Source organism: Hermetia illucens, chromosome 3 (assembly GCF_905115235.1).
Source record: "Hermetia illucens chromosome 3, iHerIll2.2.curated.20191125, whole genome shotgun sequence".
Lineage (NCBI taxonomy): Eukaryota > Metazoa > Arthropoda > Insecta > Diptera > Stratiomyidae > Hermetia > Hermetia illucens.
Window position 1 is genome coordinate 153,614,175 of NC_051851.1, and position 22,559 is coordinate 153,636,733.

The 22,559-nt window shown below is 42.8% G+C and overlaps 1 protein-coding gene across 1 annotated transcript in view; it reads right to left on the reverse strand.

Moving 5' to 3' along the window:
• Positions 1-10,781, reverse strand: part of LOC119651893 (transmembrane protease serine 9) — a 98,161-nt gene extending 87,380 nt beyond the window's left edge. The window contains exon 1 of the mRNA XM_038055714.1: positions 10,243-10,781. Coding sequence (XP_037911642.1) covers positions 10,243-10,387 — 145 coding nt within the window. The 5' untranslated portion in view covers positions 10,388-10,781. The remainder of the gene's footprint in view (positions 1-10,242) is intronic.
• Between the last annotated feature and the right edge of the window lie 11,778 nt (positions 10,782-22,559).

Genomic DNA, 22,559 nt, shown 5'->3' on the forward strand with positions numbered 1-22,559 from the left:
TGATGTTCTACAGTAGTGGGCCTAGTACAGAGCCCTGTGGGACATTCGCGGGGACAACGTACTCTTTGGGTCCATCATCGGTATTATATCAGAGTGTCCGCTCTTTCAAGTAGATATCGATAATAGCGGCGAGGTAGGTGAGAACACCAATCGTCGCCAGGGACTTTCGTATAAGGTTCCAATTCGTCGATTTAAATGCATTCCTTACATCTAGGGTCACCACCACGCAATATTTGCTGGTACAACCCCTTCCGTGAATTGCATTTTCGGCCAAAGTGGTTACTACTTTGATGGCATCAATGGTTGATCAGGCTTTACGGAACCCATACTGCCTATCTGAAAGGCCCCCTTGGCTCTCGGTAACTGAAAGTAATCTATTATAAATGGCCCGCTCCAACATTTTCCCCATAGTGTCTAGAAGACATATGGGTCTTTAGGAGGACGGTTCCCCTGGAGGTTTGCCAGCACCAGTTTCTGCCGCTTTCATTGTGCATTGTGACTGCAGATCTCCAGCAGCTCATCCCTGGTGATTGGTGGAATCGGCGTCACATTCAGGGGCGCTGGAAGGTGTCAGTACCCCACGGATTTATGTCCGTTTCCGAACAGAGTTCCTTAAAACATTCCCTTTTACTCCGCTGGATGGTGAGTTTGAGGTTCTTGCGAGCTTGCCTATAGGCATGCTCCTTTTGCCCCTGATCGATCCTACCCATTGCCCTCTGAGTCGTTCGTCTGACTCTGCGGCAAATGGATCGAAGGTTGGCAAGTTCACTATTTCACCAATAATTGGGTCTTCTAGAAGGGAATGAGCATCGCCTAGGCATCGACGCGTCACATGCTTTACAGATGCTCTGTGTGACATGGAGAGCTCTATCCGTGGAGGTGCCTGCTTTGCTAGGCAAGTCTAGCCACACCTCCATGAATGTTTGCTCATCCATTGCTTTGGCAGACCATCCTGGTCTTCTGCCCTGTGGCTCCGTCCGTAGTTCAAAGGTGATTGCCTGGTGGTTGCTGTACGTGGAGTCCTCGCTAACTTGCCAGGACATGTTACGTGTTAACGCAGGGCTGATAAAAGTCAGATCTACAATTGAACCAGTTCCCTTTCCGATAAGTGTTTATATCGCCTTCGTTGGCCAGAACCACATCCAACTGGGCGAATGTTTCTAAAAAGCACCGCCCCCTTACATTCGTCTCTTTGCTGCCCCACTCGATAGTCCACGCATTGAAGTCACCGGCTATCACCTTTGGACCTCGTCCCCTTGCTTCGTGAAGAAGATCGTCTAACAGGCCTTCAAACTCAGGCAGTATGAGCTTCGGTGGGGCGTAACAGCTATATACGAATATACCGCTTATTTTTGTCCATACAAAGCCACTAACCGCCTGACCCATGCTACATTGTATGGCTTGACGTGTGGTGTGTACGATTCACTAATGATAGCAATCTCCATCGCGGCCTGTGCGACCCTGCAATGATTAAGGTTTATTTGTATTAACCTCATTTTTTCATTGCAGTTAACGCATTCCTAAATTCTGGACATTTACCACTTCCGGCAATATACTGGTTATCCCTTCCCTTCTTTTCTTCGCATAAAATGCATTTGGGGTCTCTATTGCACTTGGCACTTGGCAATATCTCCTTTTTCCCCACACCCTCGACATCGATATGTCTGTCTGTCTGTCTGTTCCCCGCACTTTTCTCAAAAACGGCTATACCGATTGACACGAAATTTGGTGGAAACTGTGAACGCCCAGGCTTGCAGTCATTGACATCCTTCTACGTTCAGATTCAGGGGTACATGTAAAAGGGGTGTGTACAAATTTTTTTCACCGGGTATAATCATGTGAGGTATCAAATGAAGGTCTCGATTAGTACTTTTCGAAGCCGGTCTTAATTTTGAGATTTATTAAAAATGCTGGGAGCTATGTGACACGGAGCTGTCATGCACTCGTCGCTCCTAATATCTTTTTCTTTTTATTCAGCCTTTGTGTCGTTCACAAGCGGGGTCGGCTCGCCGTGATCTTGTTCGTCATTTTGTTTTATCAAATGCCTGATCAGGATGTAATCCCCATCCAGCGTTTCACGCCACCGTTGTTTCGGCCGCCTTTTTGGTGGCTTACCATTGACTTCGATGTTCAGACCAATATCGGTAAGTGAATTCTCGTTAGCGTGAATTACATGACAACACCATCGAAAACGCCTCACTCGCAGTTTTTCCACGTTCGGTGCAAATCCATATCGACCGCGGATATTCTCATTTCAGACGTGATCAAAACGTGTAATGCCACGAGTGCAATGCAACATTTTCGTCTCTATTATCGCAAGACGTCCTCCATTGTCTTTTTTAGTCGACCAACACTCAGAACTATATAAAGGGGCAGACGGACGACATTGCAGTAAATTTTAGATTAGAGACGTGCATTGATACGTCGATCACAAAGAACACCAGTTGTGGAACACTACTTCATCCAGGTTGCGTTAATGCGTGAAGCAATTTCATTACGCAGTTCTCCATTGGCTGACAGCATTGACTCGAGATATTTAAATCGCTGAGTTCTGGCAATGGCAGTAGCCTGCCCAGAACTGCGTTATGCTCCTCATATAGGAAAACACAAAACCTTTTATACCTGAAGCGTCAAGCTTCCGGTTTCCCGACTTGTTTATTGTTGCTCGTGAAGAAATATAGAAATGGACTAGGTGTAAACAAAAAAAAACCATTTTCTCTCATATTTGACTAGGATAAGTTCAATAGAAAAGCATTCAGTGCTTTAATTGATTGATTCTGAAACGCTGCATGTGTTCTCGGACAATGGCAAAATCACCCTTTCATCTTTCGTTTCAAGGTTGACAAAATCTTTCAGCTAAAATCTTTAGAACGAATTTTTGGTCCTGACTACTTTTACTTTTTGGCGCGTGTTTCAAGATTGGATTCATTGCATCTTCCACGAGATTGAAACGTTTGTAATTTTAATTCAATTCATAATGCACTAACCGACACTTTTACAACGCTTTAACCGTCAAAAAACCTTGAAACGGTGAATAAACTCCTCAAAAAATGAATGAGATTGTCCACAATCGGATATTGACACCTTCAAAATTCCTTTTCGAAAAAAGTGCAATCATTTATTCTGTCTGGACATCAGATAGCGCAATTTTATTTCGTTGTAATTTGACTGCATTTCATTGTTGCGTATCTGAAACGATCTCAAAAAAGACACGGTGTGGAGTGGGCCACCACCTTGACCAATTAATGAATAATAAATTCAAGGATTCGCATTTTTCGAGGATAAGATCAAAGGAAGCATGTCCAAGAAATATGTTTGTCTGGCAGATATAAATTCAGATTAGTCTGGATCTGTCAAGAGGATTTCAATGTAACAATCAATTTACAAAAAGATTGTGGATTATGGGGGACAAAAAATTATGGGGTTGAGATTTTCAAGCTTAAATTAGTACAAATGGTTATTTTTGGCGATTTGACATGGCAGGTTTGGATACGAGAATATGTTAATGAGAAAAGAATGTGGTTTTCATGCTGGACAAGTTGTGCTGGGTGCAAAGATTTGTACTATAATTCGGGTTTAATAAAACAAATGCATATTCGAATGTATGTCTGTTCACGCCTTACTTACTCCTTTTATTACTTACAGACTAAGTGGTAGCTTTGAAATAAACCAGAAAAGCTTCGGAAGAATTCTTGACAAGGCTTTTCAGTGGTCATTGGAGAGGGTCATTGTGGTCATTCAAGGAACTTTTACGAGTATTTTAGGTGTTAATTTTTAAAGGAATATAAAATTTTGGATGTTCTTACGTTCATTACTAAGCTCTCCTCAAGCGGCATCTTTTTTCATGCTTACTTATTAATTTAATTAGGAAAGAACTCAAGTGATTTTGCTTTATCAGATAAGCTTTTTTCAATACATTGTGAGACTTAAGTTCATTTAAGTTGCAAATTTTCTCTAAAATTGGATCTGAATTGTTAATAAGATGAAAACAGAACTTTTAGTCTGGTCAAAATTATAAAATCTGATGGAAAACCTAAAATTTTAAGGGGAGTCGCAGCAAAGACATTCTATATAAGAGCTCTAACCAGATTGATCGGGTGCGCTGACATGGAAATACAACTATGTCTAAAACAAGTCGAGAAACCGGAAGCTTGACGCTTCAGGTATAAAAGGTTTTGTGTTTCCCTATGTGAGGAGCGTAACGTAGTTCTCCTTTGGCTTATAGCATTGACCCGAGATATTGAAATCGCTCAGTTCTGGGCAGGTTACTGCCATTGCCAGAACTCAGCGATTTAAATATCTCAAAAGGCAAGTTACTGCCATTGCCAGAACTTAGCGATTTAAATATCTCGAGTCAAGGCTATCAGCCAATGGAGAACTGCGTAATGAAATTGTTTCACGCATTAATGCAACCTGGATGAAGTGGCATTCCCCAACTGGTGTTCTTTGTGATCGACATATCAGCGCACGTCCCAAATCTAAAATTTACTGTAATGTCGTCCGTCTGCCGCTCTCTATAGTTCTGCGTGTTGGCGACTATAGAGGACAATGAACGGCGTCTTGCGGTAATGGGGACGAAGATGTTGCATTGCATTGGTGGCGTGACACGTTTTGATTACGTTTGAAATGAGAATATCCGCGATCGAACGGGTTTGCACCGATCGTGGAAAAACGGCAAGAGAGGCGTTTTGATGGTGTGGTCACGTAATTCACACTGACGAGAATTCAACAACCAGTATTGGTCAGAACATCGAAAACAATGGTAAGCAACCAAAAAGCCGGCCAAAACAATGGTGGCTTGATATGCTGGATGTGGATTTAAAGGTCTCAAGATTACATCCTGATCAGGCATTTGATAAAATAAAATGACGAAACCGATCACCACAGACCGACCCCGCTTGTGAACTGATGGCTGAACAAAAAGAAAAAGATGTAAGGAGCGACGAGTGCACGACAGCTCCGTGTAATATAGCTAAAAATTCCATTGCCCTCTATTTTCTAGCAAGCGATTTAAATAAATCATTTGATGGAAAGCCCTGTATTGATAATGGTCAACCTCATACGCCTCACACCCTGAGTTTAATATTATTAGCAAATGCCAATTTAACCAACATCAAATATAAAAAAGGGCTAGGGAGAATTAGATTTTTCTTGAATGGAATTTTAATATTTCACTCGAATTTCAATTATTCTCGTTAATTATGACAACATCTTATTTTGTATGGCTTAGGATGCTGTTAATTAGCACGAAATTGATAAGTTTGAACTTCTATAACTTTGACACTAATAGTTGGATTTTCATGGAACTTGGCATTTATATGCACGAGACTGTCCTCTATGCCGGTGCAAAATTTGGTACACCTAGGATGAGCTTAAGGGGAGCTTTTTAGTCAATTTCTAAAAGTTGATAATATACTATTAGTAAATTTATTTGAGCAGATACTGGAATGGGACATTTCTCGAAGATTAGATTTCACATAAGTGTTTTACACAAAACCTTAAAAAGGGCTGCAGATAAATAGATTCTTCATAAATGTGACTTTAATATTCCACGCGAATGTCAATTATTTCGGGTAATTATGACGTCAGCATCTGATTTGCATGGCTTTGGAAGCAGTAAACTCGCGCGAAATTGCTAAGTTTGAACTGCTATAACTTTGACGTTAATTGCCTGATTTCCATGAAATTTAGCACATATATATGAAATATTGTCCCCTATGCTGGTACAAAATTCGGAAGTCCTAGAATGAATTTAAGGGGAGTTTTTCAGTAAATTTCTAAAGAGTAGTAATATACTATTAGTAAGTTTATTTGAGCAGATATCCGAATGGGACATATTTTGAGGCCTAGATTTCATCTAGGTGCACCACCCTGATTTTTTTCGGATTTTTAGGTTGGGTAGTTTCCGAAAATGAGTCCTGTCTCACTTCAAGTGCGTACATTTTGACTCCTTACGCACGCACTTTGCAATTTATGCCACAACTAATATCAGTTTCGGAAAGTACAAATCGGGACCTTTCATTTGATACCCTACACAACTATATCCGATGAAAAAAATTTTTGAATCCCCCCTTTGCATGTATGGGGAGCCCCTCTTTAAACTCCACCTAAATTTATGCCACTCACTGTATGCGTGAGATTTCATAGCTCCCACCTGTCCACCAAATTTCATTCGGATCGGTTTAGCCGTTTTGGAGAAAAGTGCGAGTGACAGACAGACAGACAGACAGACATTGAATCGATTTTAATAAGGTTTTGTTTTACATAAAACCTTAAAAAGACCAATTTTTGATTTAAATTTCCCGTGTTAGTGGTACAACTTTTATTTTCTGATTAGTAAGTTGGAAGCAATATGCCTGATACCTTTGTCAAATTTCGTGTCATAAATGTCATTAGTTGTAGAGATACGCTTGATTCTGTAAGACGAAAAAGGTACACCTTCAATTTTTATAACGTCCGAATTAGTTTCATTGTCTTATTCAGAAACGTTCAGGATGTTGGGGCTACGGCTTCTGGTGAAAAATTATTCGTGAGTTTACCTCCAAACATTCGTTCGAGTTCCATGTGCTTTGCAATATCTGAGCATAGTGCTAGATTAAAAGACAACGTTCTTCGATCAGATTCGAACAAATGGTCAGTGTTGGAGGCCTAGTATCCTCAGAAAGCAAATGTATCGTTTGACCGCCTTGCTATTTGGCCTAGTTCATTGTCAATATCGTCTGAATCATTGACAATTGTTGACAATATGGGATAAAATAGTAAGGCAGTGTTGCGTTTAGATCTACTAACATTTTTCAGATAACATGCTCCAAAAAACTCAAAAGTATGTCATCGTAAGGGAAACATAATTCATAACTGTCATTATTGGAATCACTTAGAAAACACCGATACAAATTAGGGAGGTGGAATGCATCCACGCAAAGAGTGTTGTTTCTAAGGCACTAATTGGTAACCATTTCATTCATAGCATCCAACTAGACTTATACAGTTTATTAGCACAGAACATGTGGTTTAGAGATCTTCAACTACTTTGCGACCTCTTCTATTTACCTTCATCTTTTCTGTCTTAAAAATGCCTTGAACACAATGCACCAAAGAGCTTCATATCACCTCAGTTTGTAGTATGGCTTCAATCAAGATGGTCGAAGCTACCTGACCCCTCAGGAGAAGAAGCGTTGACGATGGAAATTCCACGTTCTTCAGAAAAAGAAAATATGGCAGACATCGTCAGTAACCGACAGTAATTTCCCGATTTAATGCTGGTAAAACCAAAAATACCCGTACCCACTGAGTGCAAGAATCGGGTAACAATCAATCTTACCGCGCCTCCAGCTAAGTGATGATCGCAAGTTCCTCAGGAGCTGTACGGTCTATGTACCTCTCTATTTCCGCTTTCAAGATTGCTGTTATTCACTAACAGTGCGATCCCTTTCCAACGAGGAACCGCTTCCTTACATTCACCCCTTTTGAGATATATACACCTCCGCTTCGCAGCCTGAAGATGGTTCTGGGAACTCTTTCTAATCGAAAAGCTGCAGACGGAGAAGGATGAGGGCGAGTCTCCCGCGCCTAAAAACGGGACAAATTGTACCAACTGGTCCTCCAGGATGGGGGTTGGGTAGGGCTGACAACCCTACACGGAAAACAACTTGTTACGAAGCCACAACAGGAGCCTCGGACCGGACGGATAACACAACGACGAACCCGGCAACGACAAAAGAATAATGATTTGCACATTTTCTCATGGATCCAGATCGAGCAGGCGGCAATTGGCGTGAGATCTTGGGCTGCACATCAATGAAGGCAAGACAAAGTATATGGTTGCAACGTCAGCACCAAAAACCAATCAACCAATAACATCAAACCGCACGGATCCAACGAGAAGAATAAGGATAGGAGACTACAACTTTCAGACCGTTGATAATTTCTCCTATTTAAGGTTAAAAATCACAACCGATAGCAGCTACGATGATGAAATCCGCGCACGGTTGTTGTTAGCCAACAGAGCCTATTTCAGCTTATAGAAACTGTTCCACTAGAAACGTCTCACCATAGGGTCAAAGCTCTTACTGTACAAGACTATGATCTTGCCAGTCCTCATGTATTCCTCTTGGACTTGGGTTCTTAGCAAGAAAAATTGCAAACTTTTGGCCGCGTTCAAGAGAAGAATCCTCTGAAGAATTTTTGGCTCCCTACATGAGGATGGACGATTCCGTAGTCTACATAACGACGAAATCTGTGAGCGATACCATGACCGTCCGGTTGTGGATAAAATCCGGCTCAACAGATTGCGGTGGGTGGGTCACTTAATCTGTATGGATCAGGATGATCCCGGATGAGTCCGGAAAGTCTACAAGGGCAATATCAATGGTAGGAAAGAAGACGAGGCAGACACTGCCTAAGATGGAGCGATAACGTAGGTCAGGACACCTGACAGCTTTTAGGGATATGGAATTGTTGGACCTCGGCACAAAACCGGGTTGTCTGGAGTTCCTTGTTAAGGCAGGCCTAGACCGGATACCGATTGTTGCGCCGTCGATGATGATGAAAGAGCAAGGAATCAATACCATCAGAAGTTGAGTCCTCAGAAAAATGTTAGGCCTAGTGCGTGAGAACGGCATGGGATCAATTAGGTACAACAGGCAGTACTTTATTTGACAAACCAGAGAGAGCTTCAGTGGGCAGGCCATGCAATGCAAAGAGTTGAAAAGAGAATTTGCAGGTGCGTATTTAAAAGCAAATCGGAGATTTGGCCTATAGACGGCAGCGACTCGACCGAAAAGTACGGAGAAGAAAACGTCGGAAAACTGGGGACCGGCTACGGATTGCTGCAAGGATCTACCCACCCCCTCAACTAGTTAGCCATTGAGACAGTCATTTCTACATCGATGAACATCGATTTCAAGAGGTTTTTTGACCACATCAAATCCAAGCCACTCATGCTCACATCTGAACTGAAGTCTTCAAAAAGGCTAACCCGATAGCTATGAGTTATAATTTCAAGTTTTTTTACGTAAATTCTTCCGCTTTAATTCCACAGTTCGTGAATGATATCAAACTCAGTTATTGCATGAATAAATCATTTATAAAAAAAACCTACCATTGAGACATCACGTGGAGTGTCGAAATCTATTCATCAAATGAAATATCCTTAATTCAGGACCATTCTCTTAACAATTTTCCCAAGGCCAATCTTATTCTTATAATCGTCATTATTGAATTAAACAATCCAGTTTTCATATTAACAGTTTTATGACTAAAAGAACTTGTTATTTTTATGAATATATTACATCCTTGGCGAAAATCTAAGAATAAGGATTGCATAATTTTATGTGGAATCCATTTTACAATGAAATCGTCCATAAAATTTATTTTAATTTGCATCCTATCAAAAGATTCACGCATTTTAGGTGATTTATATGGTATCCGATGTTCGGCTTGTATTACCATCAAAGCCTTGACTTTGAACCATAAAAATCGGAAAAGATTCACAGAAAATACATTGTATTATGAGATAATTTCCGGCAGAGATTGTTAAAACTTTCTTCAAGATAGATTTCAAGTAGGAGTAGCAGACTTAATTAGGCAAAGTTAATTGAAAACTAAAGACCAAAAAAATATAGAATTTTGATAGCCTGAAAATCGTTGTGGCTTCAAAGTGGCAGAAAATTAGTATCATTCAATTCAATTGGCTAAATTGGGGTTGAATATAAAATTTGGATTAGTTAATTAAGTTGTTTATTGAGAAACAAGGCCTACGCATCTCCTTATAAATCGGATAAGATAACAATCGATGTTGGTGGTACTAATTCTCTTTAGAGACTTTGAATTGAATACAAAAATTCGGATCGGAGTTTGCCATTTTTGAAGTAAAATAATTTTGTTAGCAATTCCGTTTTCTCTGAACCAGAGGAACTTATAATTGTACAAATGGTAAGAATTCTGCAAACTTGAAAGAATATCTTCTACCACTAAGTTATCAACCCAATAAAAAGGCAGCAAACCCGGAACATAAAACCAACCAATGCTCGCTAAAAACCATCGACGAAACCTGAGAAAATTTCATAAAGAACCAACTCAAAAATTTTTACATAATTTCACGTAAGTGAAAATTCAGATCAGAACAAAAGACGAAGAACACCACGAAGAAATTGGAAAACAATTCAAACCACAAACTCCTACTAACGGTATATCACTTTCTCGTAAGCTTTTTAGCATTCTTCCAAATAGTAGTTATAGTACCTTCAATTACAACAGTATCATCGTCATCGAATGTCTTCTGCTGCCGGACTGGATCCACTGAATTCCTCGTAACATTTTCCGCGTGACTGGTTACCAAGAACAGGCATAAAAATAACCACAAACACTTTAATTTAGTCCTTAGCATAGTCTTCAAGATAAATGTTTCCACGGATAGATGAAAGACTAATCTGATTAAATTGCAGAGTACCACGATAGGTTTTGCGTATTCCTCACTTCATCAGGGTGGTTCCAGTACACTTAAAAATATGCAATTACGCGTATCACAAAACTATTCCGAAGATCCACCTCTTTCACGCCGATTGTATGTTCCAGTCGCGCTATTAACGGCAAGATAACTAGGATGCAGATACGTAAGAAAAACTAGAACTAGAACAGAACTTCTTGGTCGCTAAGACGAGACTCAAGTGATCCAACTGATTCGAATCAAACTGATCAAGACCTTGCCCGTGACATTGACTCAACAATCGACTGTAGCAGCGATCATGGCACTTCTTATATTCGCACTAATCTCACCTTGGCCATCGAATTGTCTCTTATATAAAATGTTGACGGTGTTATAAATAAGGTGGTCTTCGATAATGCCCCACCAACGATACATATTATTTTTTTCCTCTATACGAGGTGGACAGGCCTGCTTGGAGGAGATGTTTTGGTGACGCGGTGGTAATACGATGGTCACAATATTGTGTGAGATTTTAAGGTTGTTAGGCTCACAGGTGAGTGGTTTACATGAGGGGGTTGAATTGTTTTGTGCAGAGGAAGCAAAGGGGTAGTATCGTTACCAATATATCCATTACTAAACAATTTAAAAAACACAAAAGTCTAGAATGAATCTTAAATTCAAACTAACTCTTTGGGCTATCTGAAATTCTCGATGATCGAAACCATTCAATGTTGCAATTCCCTCTTCCACTTTCATCACACCAGCTGAATTCCGACTTAAGACAACACTCCCCAAACCAATCTCTCACACCTAATCCACAATATATTCATTGGAGGGATAAAAGTGAGTGTTCTGTTATTCCGCCTAGTCAAAGAGTTCTTCGTGCTCAAATTGCTTGACATACCGTTTGAATATTCTACACATTTAGCCTAAGCCATTTAATACTAGATCACTCACCACAACACTACAATCACTCACAAGTCTCAGTGAGTATGGCGCAGCAGCATCTTCAATATCCATTTAGCTGAAAAAAAACTAGAATGCTTCACTTCAATTATGCACTCCAGCGTTATTGTGGATAGATTGACTATTAGCGCACAGCAGAGTTGATGACAACTGGATTAATGTCTGCGTCAAGGGAAGACCTGTTTGCATATGAAGTGTTGAAGATTAATATCAGGTTACATCTTCATTTCATCAGTTCATTGCTGCTGTTTGGGATGATGGTCATGAGTGATGATTGGTGAGTTTATGTTCTAGGTTCTTCGGCTCAACTTCACTTTCAATGTAAATTGCCCTCTAAAAGTATATTTTGAAGCGTTATCTTTTGATCTTTTGATAATTTGTTCTCAAGAAAATTAATCTTCTTTGGGGTTAAACCGTAATTATTTCCCTCTGAATAATGTAATCAATGTAAGTATGTAATCAGATATTCATATTTTAAGTAAGTACATTAAAAATTCCATCTAGAAAAGGGCTAAGACGGGGAGATCGGAAGATGAAACGAAAGACTTAAGCCAGTAACTTTTTTCTACAGACTGCAAAATTTTCAATCAAAACTTCTGAAGTTGGTTTGTTAATAATGATTATATTCAACTTGGCGCAGTTATTATCCTTTAATGATGATGGGTAGCCAGATAGGTATCAGTGGAAGCTCCGTGGAGCCCAATTAGCGCCGTTTTGATGCCACAAACCGTGGGACCGTGACTGTTGTTATGAGAGCAATGAGGCAGATTTCAACTGGCTTAGATCGTCAGAGCCAGCCGTGTATGCATTTGCATGTGCCTAGCACAGGAACTCTCATGATCGAGTTTTGTAATAAGCGGGCCGAATCCTCCTTGACTTCGCACAGGTGGTGAGCCTTCGCCATCTGAGGTTCGCGGCTGCTAGCTAATGCGAGTAGATTCCGCTGTTCAGCGAGTTTCTGCACTCCTCAGCCAACCTGGAGGACATCCCGCAGCCATCGACAGATTTCCAGTATCGCCAGTACTTTCGCTCTACAGACCATCTTTGATCCGTCGGAGAAAAACATTGCAACACACCGCCGGTCTTCCACTCTACCCAGGTTGGAAAGTCAACGCCAAAGTTTCGCGTGAAGTTCAACTTGCGTGTGGCCAAATTTTCCAAGCTACTTCGTCGCTTTGGATCCAGGATTACACCCAGATACTTTACATTGGAGGAGAGAACCAATTTTCATTCAAGCGCGGTATGCGAAATTCAGGTATCCTTGCCTTGGTGGTTTTGGTTGGGATTATGCTGAGTCCGGTTGGTTGGCAACGCTCCTTCCATGATGTTGCTCATAATAGGCGGAAACATTCCTGACACCAATATCACCAAGCCGTTGGCATACGCTACTACCTTCACAACGCTGCTGTCCAATATTCATAAAATTTCGTCCGCCACTATTAACCAGAGCACCGGCGCCTGCCCTGGAGCATGTCTCTGTTCACAGCTCTAGTCAAATGGTTGCCTTCCAGAGACGAATGGATTATCCTGGTACTTAGCATGGATATAATCCAATCCGTAAAATACCCCTGCCAGTTACCTTGTGAAAAGCGGTTTCTGTGGATTTTCCTTTGAGGTAGGTATGCTGGGACTTAGAGAAAGGTATTCTTTCTATAATCGCCCTTAAGTGAATGTCCAGGACGCGCTCTAGTGTCTTCAATATGAGAGAGGTGAGGCTGATTGGTCGAAAGTCCATCGCGAACTCATGCCGCATCTCTCCACTTTTGGTAAACCACTCGTGCACGTCTCCAAGACTGTGGTACTTATCCCATAGAGATACAGCCCCGGTAAATTTCGACAAGCCACTGCAATACCCTTTCCTGGTGTTTCTGTAGGATGACTGGCATTTTGCCGTCTGGACCCGGAGATTTATATAAAGACAAGCTGTTCATAGCCCAGCTGATCTTATTCTCGGTAATAATCGATTTGATAGTCTACACGGCTTGGGTGGCTGCATACCTTCCAAGCAAGCCTGTAACTCACAGTTCTCTCCGTTGGCAGGGAAGTCCGTCTGAACAAGCACCTCCAGGGTTTTATCAGAATGTTCCGCCCTAGAGCCTTCTGACTTTTTAAGAAACGATGGGCTCCTATGTTCCTTGGACAGAATCTTACTGAGCCTTGCAGATTCACTGGTGCTTTCAATGTTTTGACAATAGTCCAACTGCCCAACCAAGACTGCCCTTGGCAGTCTTGATGGCCGACTTGTCCTTCTTCAGGCAGTCTTTGTATAGCTGCCAATATTTATGCCTGTAGCAGATGTTGAAGATTTCCCGGGTCAGTTTCATGAGGCTGGACAGCTTTTCACGGCGGTGAAAGTCCCTGGAGAACTGGTCCTTACAAGCTATAGCGTGGAAGCCACGGACCACCTGAGAGGAATCAAAGCAGGGATGGATCCCGTGTGGTCCCCTTTGGCGTCCAAGAGATGCTCAATGACCACCTACGACAGTCTGGCTTTAACGACACCGCGAGGAGACTTTGTGAAAATGAGAATACCTTTTTGAGGCAGGGAATTCGTAGATTCTTCGATAAAGAAAAGTATTCCGATGTATTTTCATGAGAGGCAGTTGCATATGAAATAAAGAACCATGACCTCCTATTTCTCTCATCGGTTGCATATAGCGGAGAACAATATTCGAATTTTTTTATGTATAAATTCAAGAAACCGCGTCAAGTTAAAAGTCCTACTAGCCTTTATATAATAGTAATGCTACTCTATAGACTTCGATTTCCTGCATAAAGCAGTGGCAGGAATTCAAATTCCCCCTTTCAGCTGCAGAGTAACCTTTCAGTGTAAACTTGATAATGGATGGCCTAACGCCAAATACTGGCTCTGCTCCTGCCATTGTGGAGCCAGACGCTTGGCCCAGCCTGGTATACACATTGGAAATGTTTCGTTCAGCTGGCCAAGTTTTAGTAGCAATTTGGTCATAGTTCCATATCGATTGACTTCAAATGTGATACTTAACTAGTACTGATAAGAGGACCGTCCCGGTTCCCATGGTACCAGATAACCTTCGGTGAGGCTTCGTGGCCAAAGCCACTTCAGATGAGTCCCTTGCAGACTCGGGTCTGATCGCCCTCCTCGAGTACGTGGGTAGCATGGTGATAGTAACGGTAATATTGGGAGGTTCGTGGATTTTTGCAACTTCCACCGCGTCGTCATCGGTGCCACATTGTTTGAGCACCATTGAGCACCAAAGCCTGCCATAGGGTTACTTGGGATTCGACTGACCGATGCTGTACGAGCAATCAGATCAACCACTTTGCGATCAGCAGTAGATTTAGGAACTTTTGGATGTGCATAACCAGAGAGGCACTGACTTTGGCCTCGAAAGTGACCACCACGTTGTTCAACATCGACCGCTTATACGTCCAGGCTGTCGCTCGACAGTGGGAGACCTATCTTACTAACCGAGCGCAGATCTACTGAGTAACGTGCCTGAGAATATCAATGAGCATTGGGCCGTAATTAAAAATGCTTTTTTCTCGGGTGCTGAACAGGTCATCGGCTACGTCCCGAAAGGGTGTCATAAGATCTGGTTGACTGCGGAGTCGCGGAGGCGAATCGATGAATGGGAGGGATTGAAGCATTTACTGACCACTGCGGGTGATGGCGGGCGTGACGCACTCGAACTCCGATACCGAGTAAAATCCCGAGAAGTTTGGCTTAGTGTTCGCCGTGACAAAAGAGAATTTGGTATTGCGCTGGTCAGGGAAGCGGAAGATGCCGAAGATCGCAAATCTCTGCCCTGGTAAGAAACCATAATGCCCTCGTCGCTTGACTTTTTTTAAAAGTTTGGGTGCAAGCCCTAAGCGAGGGGTCCGTGGACCAGGAAAGAGGAGGTAAGTTGCTCCCCATTTGGTCCGGTCCAGCATTAAGTTGATGCGGACTTAGGACCCCATCATTCTCAAAACGAATATTTCGATGGTCCTGTGAAGGACGTTCACGGTCGACTTCTCATCCACGATGATGAACAACTGAAGAGGTGGAAAGAACACTTCACCAGGGTCCTTAACCGTATGCGGATACTGCACCTGCAGTTACTTTTGATCTGCTGCTTCCACTCATACGGAAATCTTGGGAATACGAGAACTTTCCCAGAGAGTGGAAGCAGGGGATGATGGTTAAGATTCCAAAAAGGGCACCCATTTTGAATGTGACAATTGGAGGGGTATCTGCCTTTGCAAAGATAATATCTAAAAAAAGCTTGGAAGGCATCAAAAAACATGTCGAAAGCTTGATCAACAGAGAGCAGGTTAGTTTCCACTTGGGATTCCCCTACTTTGACCAGATCAACATCCTAGGGATCATTTTGGAACCGTCCGCGGAATTTAGATCTTCACTGCAGACACTCTTCATCCATTTAGAGAAAGCTTTCGATAGCGTGAACCCGGGAGTGTATCTGGAGTGAAGGGAATTCCGGAGAAACTAATAGCTGTAATCAGAGAGACATATGATATGACGAAATGTCACGTGTTGTACCGTGGGATTTTGAGGTCGAAAGTGGAGTCTGCAGAGTTGCATCTTGTCACCCATATTATTTCTTCTTGTTATCGGTAACGTTCTTCATGGTGCCCTGTCCGGAGGCCATGGAGTAATTCAATGGAGGATGACATCTTTCCTCAAACACCTTGACTACGCTGATGATATCAGTTTACTCTCTCGCTGGGTCTTAGACCTTGCCCAAATGGCTCTGGATTTGCAAGAGAGGCAAGTAGGGTAGGACTGAAGATAGACACTAACATAACCAGGCAGAGTATCGAAAGGGTCGATCAATTTTTATATCTAGGAAGCGTGATTTCTACTGACGCGGCATTGAACTAGACATTTCGCAACGCGTTAACGGCGGTTGATCCCCTTTCGCGTCCCTGTCTTAAAATCTGAAAATGCATTCATCTCAACACTAAGGTCAAGTTGAGATAGTTCTGTGCTTGTGTTCTTTCTTTATTGCTTTATGTAGTAATGTCTACGTAGTATCATCGGAGTGCGCTGACCTGACACTATCTCAAACGAAGAACTCGGTCGGCGTACAGGCTTGGCACTCCTATGAGATGTGATAGGAAAATAGAAGTGGCAGTAGATAGGTCACACATTAAGGAGGGGCGACAACTCCATTGCGAGCTTTGTATGCAGTGAAATCCACTGTCCCTGATGGCCGACAAGTGGGTTGCCCCGTACTTGGCGCAGAACAGTTGAGAAGGAGTGCGAGTGTCTTCGGAAGTCATGGGGGAGCTAACTGTGTAAGTGTGGTTGACGCGCTATACCCCACCAAGGGGTGAAAGGCAACCATATATATATATGTCTAAATGATAATTTAGATATCATTTCAAAAAGAACCTTCAAAAATTAAATAGAATCCAGCTTTATTTAATAATATATGGAGTGCTGGCTCATCATCAGTGTCAGAGTTGGCAAGTACTTTTTATGAATGTTCTGACCGTGGTTGTTCCAGCGAAGTGTACCGAAGACGCAGAGTTAGGGACAATTAAAATAATGCAGTTAACTGGTACCCTCAGGAAAAAGATGAAAATTGAAGGAGAAACAACTCTTATGATTTAATCTTACCTTTAAATCGATCATTAAATATATATCTATGACTATAGATAGCAACTATGTACTGTCAAAATCCGGGTTGGTAATCACGAGGTCGTTTCAAAATCGATCATTAGATACCTGGGAGTAATGATAGATACCAAGTTGAGCTTCAAGGGTACTTGGATTATGCGCCCAAAAAGGCTGCAAAGGGTAGCTCATCTCTAGCAAGAATGATGCTAGCCCCGCTGCCCTACATCACTCCGCCCCCAGATGAGATCTAGGGGTTTCAGTGACTGAACTCGGAACTGCGTTCCCCATCACACGGCGCTTCAGCTTGGATAAGGAGACAGCCTTTTTCTGTCCCCCGATCTCGAGCTGTAAGAAATGTTCTCCACGCTCGAGAACACGGTACGGGACTTCGTATGGAGGCTGTAGCGGCTTCCGGACAGCATCCGTCCTGACCACGTTCACGTGTCCAGTTCCTTGAGCGCGGACGAGTGTCGTGTGGGAGGTGTGGCTTTCATATGGCGAAGGTTGTCTTTCAGCAGGCGCAGCATTCCCGAGTCTGTGAGACCCGATCTTTTGTCGAAGACCGGATCACTTGAAAGCCTTGGGTTCTCCCCGTATACCAGCTCCGCGGGGCTGGCAGCAAATTCCTCTCGGCGGGTTGTTCGTAGCCCAAGTAGAACGAGAGGCAAAATTTAAGCCCAGGACGGATCGTCGGGGGCCATAATGGCGGATTTCAGCGTCCGATGCCAACGCTCTATTATCTCATTGCATTGCAAGTGGTATGCGGTAATCCACTCTCGTTTGAATCCCAGGATTTTGCCTAACTTCAAAAAAAGGGTTAACTCAAATTGCATTCCCTGGTAGTGACGCACTGCAGGGACACCAAATCGAGGGATTCACTCTCGACAGAGGGCTTCGGCACAAAATTGCTCCGTAATGTCCTTCAGAGGTATTGCCTCAGGCCACCGCGTAAACCTGTCGGTGATTGTAACCGTGCGAGTCTCACAAAGGTCCTACGATATCGAGGTGTATGGTGTGGAACCGCTTGGTAGTGCGGGGAAATGAGCCCACTTTTTTTCTCACATGCCTGGTGACCTTACACTTTTGGCATGCGATGCACTCTCTGGCCCAAGAGTTGATGTCCTTATTCATGGAGGGCCAGAAGTATTTCTAGGTGACTAACCGATTTGTTGACCTGATGCCTAGATTCGCTAGGTCATGAACCACGTTCAACACTTCCTTGCGAAATGTGGCCAGAATGTATGGCCGGGGTCCCTTTGCCGAGTAGTCACAGCAAAGATTCGAGCCGAAGATGGGCAACTCCCGAAATTTATATTTGGGAAGAAGCTCAATGGCAGCCAGACTTAGTTCACCTTTTGGTGAAGAGCAGCACCTACTGCGATGTCAGAGGCATCAACAAAAACGGCTAGGGGTGCATCTTGTCGAGGAAATGCCAAGAGTGTTGCATCAGCCAGTTGCTGTCGGGATTTATCGAACGCGCGGGCAGCCTCTTCAGACCACACAATCTCTCGTGTGTCCTTTGTTTTATGGCCAAACAAGTACGCGTTCAAAACAGGCTGGTGTTGGGCGGCCTTGGACAGGAAACGACGATAGAAGTTTAGCATTCTCAAGAATTTCCCCAAATCCTTCACGGTTTTCAGACGCGGGAAGCTTGAGATCGCTTGCACCTTGTCTGGGTCGGGCTCTATTCTGTCAAGGGAAGTGAAGTGGCCGAGGAATCTCACATGTGCCTGGAAAAACTTGCATTTCTCAACGTTTAGGACTAAACCGACCTCAAGGAGACATTGAGAAATGCACTCGAAATGGACTAAGTGCTCAGACTCTGAGGAAGAAGCGACTAAAACATAATCCAAATATATAAAACAGAAGTCGAGGTTTTGCCGAACCGAGTGGATGAACCTTTCAAAGGTTTGCGCCGCATTGCACAACCCGAAAGTCATCCGTGTGAACTCGAAGACTCCAAAGGGTGTGCATATGTTAACCTTACTGCGCCACAATGCCTAAAATTGAAGGGCCAAAGGTGAAATCCATCCTGCTATACCAGGCGCCTGTCTGGGCGTGCGCACTGGATAACACAGTGAACCAGTGAAATGCAAGTTCGGCATACGGCCAATTGCGCTGAAGGTGTGTAGTGTATATAGGATAGCATCTGGGCAGTGTGTGCCATTGCGAGGATGATTTCTCGCGATTGGACCTTCTAGCGAATGAGGCGTACTGTCTTCACCGGAGAAGGAAGACCAACTCGGCCAAAGTGACTGTGGACTTCTACGCAGTTCCTTACGGGAGATGGAGGATACAGGAAGTGCTTACCTCGCTTCGGTTTGGATGAGTCCCCCGTCTGTCCCGAATGCGCCGTTACACCCGAGGACCCAGAGAAGAGAAAGAGGAATGTTAAACGATGCCCTCAACGTAGTTATCGGGCCCCACAATTTTGTAAAGGAACTGCTGAAATCGTAAGGAAATTGAAGTACGATGAACGCAACAGTAACTGCGATACAAGAAAAGCTACAGGAGCTGGATCGGGAAAGCGCGTGGACGCGCGGCTTAGTTGTGCTGGTGTAAATCAGAGCCCGCATCGCGAACTAATACTTCATGGTGGTCCCGCGGGGGATATGGCCGGAGAAGTGGGAGAAGTCCCACACACTGCTGCAACCTGGCGCAGCAGGGTCTTTTTAAGATTTCCATCTCAACCCATTAAAAAAAAGATAGCAACTATGTTTGTATCTAAATAATCGGTAAGCTGTTTTCTGGAAATAGAAGTGCCTGAAATCTAGGGTTCTGCTAAATATGGCTCCTCTCTTTTCCTTCGTGAAGCAGAGTAAAGAGAGGATTGGGCATAGCACCTTTTGAATTGGGCTGAGAATACGCAATAAATTTAGAACAAAATCTGGTATCGAAATAGAAGCAGCTCACCCAAGAGACATTATTGTGACCTCGATATTTCAAAAGTGTCCAAAGTAGTTAGTAGTTGTGTTACATTCAAGGCTTGGTTCTTCTGCTTATCTTCTCAGTTAGTGCTCTGGCAAGCGACCGAATTATCGGTTTACTAAAAAAAATAAAATGTTCATTCCATAAATTGAGGCCATCTTTGTATTATCAAAACAAATACTTTCGTTTGGAGCATCGAAAACTACAAGTTCATTTTCTTGGAATCAATAAAAAACTTTCGTTTATGCGCTTTGTGCATTTTAATAATTCAAATCTACTTGTGCAGTTATTCATGGATTGAATTAAAGTAATTGTCATCCATTCTTCAGTAGCAGTACCAGACCACCAAACCTTGATGCCTCCATGCAGGCACTAAATAAATCAGTGCGTAGTCCATGAATCATTTCGAAAAAATCTGTAATGCGGACATTACTCATAAACAAAAGGCTGGTCATGCCGAATTTCGATAGTAGGCGTTGGACAATATCTTTTTTTTTGCAAAGTAATTTATCTTCTCATCTACAACCGCAATGACTGTCATCTAACTGTTCCTTAATTAAGCAATAAAAACGAGCATTTGTTCCTTATCTACCGTGCTCTGGTCTTTTTCAGCTCCGCTAAATTAGAATATGGTATTTAACACTCCAAAAACACTTCTTAAGTGTATGGAACGCACTCACCTTGAGCCGGGCGAGGTTCGTGTCAGACTAAGTGTAGCAATTATTCATAATAAAACTCATTTCGGGTTAATTTGAAATGCAAACTTCGATTAAACATTTAAAGTCAACCTGGACAGGCATCAAAGAGGAACTTGAATTGCGGGTGAAGATAAATAGCTCTGATAGGAGTGGATCAAGTCAATGACTGGATTTTTATTTAATCTTTGTTTTGACTTCTTCCTTCTCGCAGAATTTGGGTAAAAACAATTTGTACGTATTACGGTGTTGCGTATGACCTGACCTCCTTGATCGCTCTGAACTGGGACATTTGTAAACTTCAGCGACATTCTTTATGGACAGGTTAATCAACTTTGGTGGTTGGTTTATCAGAGGACATAAAGTAGTGTCAATTTACTGAGTTTCCTCGTAAAAATGTTTAGGTTGACGCGGCGTAATGTGGGTGTAATCACGATAATTTTCTGAGATTGTTTGGACTGAGCGATCATTGCCCGATTTTGATGGAACAGTATAGTCCAGGGTACCTCCTCGAGCGACTGTTTATTTCGAAACTAATTTCTTATGTGATAAAATGGGTAAGTTAATTGTGAATTCTGTTGAATTATTGTTATAATTTTAGTTACTAAAAACCCATTAAATTTAGTGGATGATTCAGAACTAAGAAGGTTTATTAAAGCTTTTGGTTAGTTCGGTATGTTGCTGACCAAGGAAAGTGGTGTAAATACTGATTGGCGCTGGCACGTATCAAAACTTTACCTACACGATCACCATGCTATCGTTTTTGAACTATGAAAGGAGTCATAGGACAAGCAACCAACACATCCAAAGCCAAAACTGGAAAGGACATCAGGTTGGTCTGCAAAGCAAAAAATGAGCCAGCCTTCCCGGAGGTGCCGTTAGAGCACCCTTATATAGCAGACATTTCTACGTTCTGCACTGCCAAAGTATACGATGCGCCCATATCAAGAGAGACTATACCCCCCAAAAGGGAGGAGCACTGACGGCTCCCAAAAGGGGAAGCGACAAAATTTTTTACAGTCGTCAAGCAGCGGCTAAAGATGTACAGCATAATAGCGAATAACAAAGCTGCAGACTTGGATGGCATACCGAACAATGCGCTTAAGGGTCATCTGTCAGGGGCAAGCGGGTCTATCGGGAGATGAGTCAAAACAACAGCCAGGGGATCGTCCTCCTTGCACTCGAGAAGGTGCTAATAGGACCCCAAGCCAAGGTGGGACTGCATATGTCGAGAGCTGCGTGGCCAATAGAGAGCTGGGTCTTTGGTATGTCAAATCTGAATACTTTGGGCATCTTCAATTTCACATAGACCCTTACGCTAGTGGCCGGCTTGATCAGGGTGGAATTTCTCTCTGGAGTACTCGCGGAACCAAGAAATGAACTCAAATAAAAAATACAATCATTTTTTCATTTGTGCTATTATTAACTTTATTTAAGCAGATATCGAGGGGAGATATTGAATGTATTTTGAAGCCTAGATTTCGTATGAATGCACCATCCAGATTTTTCAGTTGGATAGGTTCTAAGAACGAGAACTTCTATATTTTTTTGGGCACACATTTTGAGCCCTCACTTCCCGGAGATCGTGTATATGTCTCTGACTTACATAACTCACGACCGATCAGCTCCGCCAGAAGGACAGTAAAATTTAATGTGCATCATAGCAGCAAATACGGCCTACCTGTTGACAGGTTGCGACACCAATGCAAGGCATACGCTTTGGGGCAGCTCAGAAATCCATGAAAGAGGTGGCTCATTCAGTAACTCTGGACATTCCCCACGAACTGCGCCACATGCAAGCCGAATTTCACGAGAAGCTTTGATGGAGACTTCCCAACCAGAGCCGAGTATTCTTCACCAATGGATAAAAGATGGCCCGTGGGAGTTTCCTCGAATACACACAGTGTATCCGAGTCGTACGATCTCCCAAGCTTTGCTA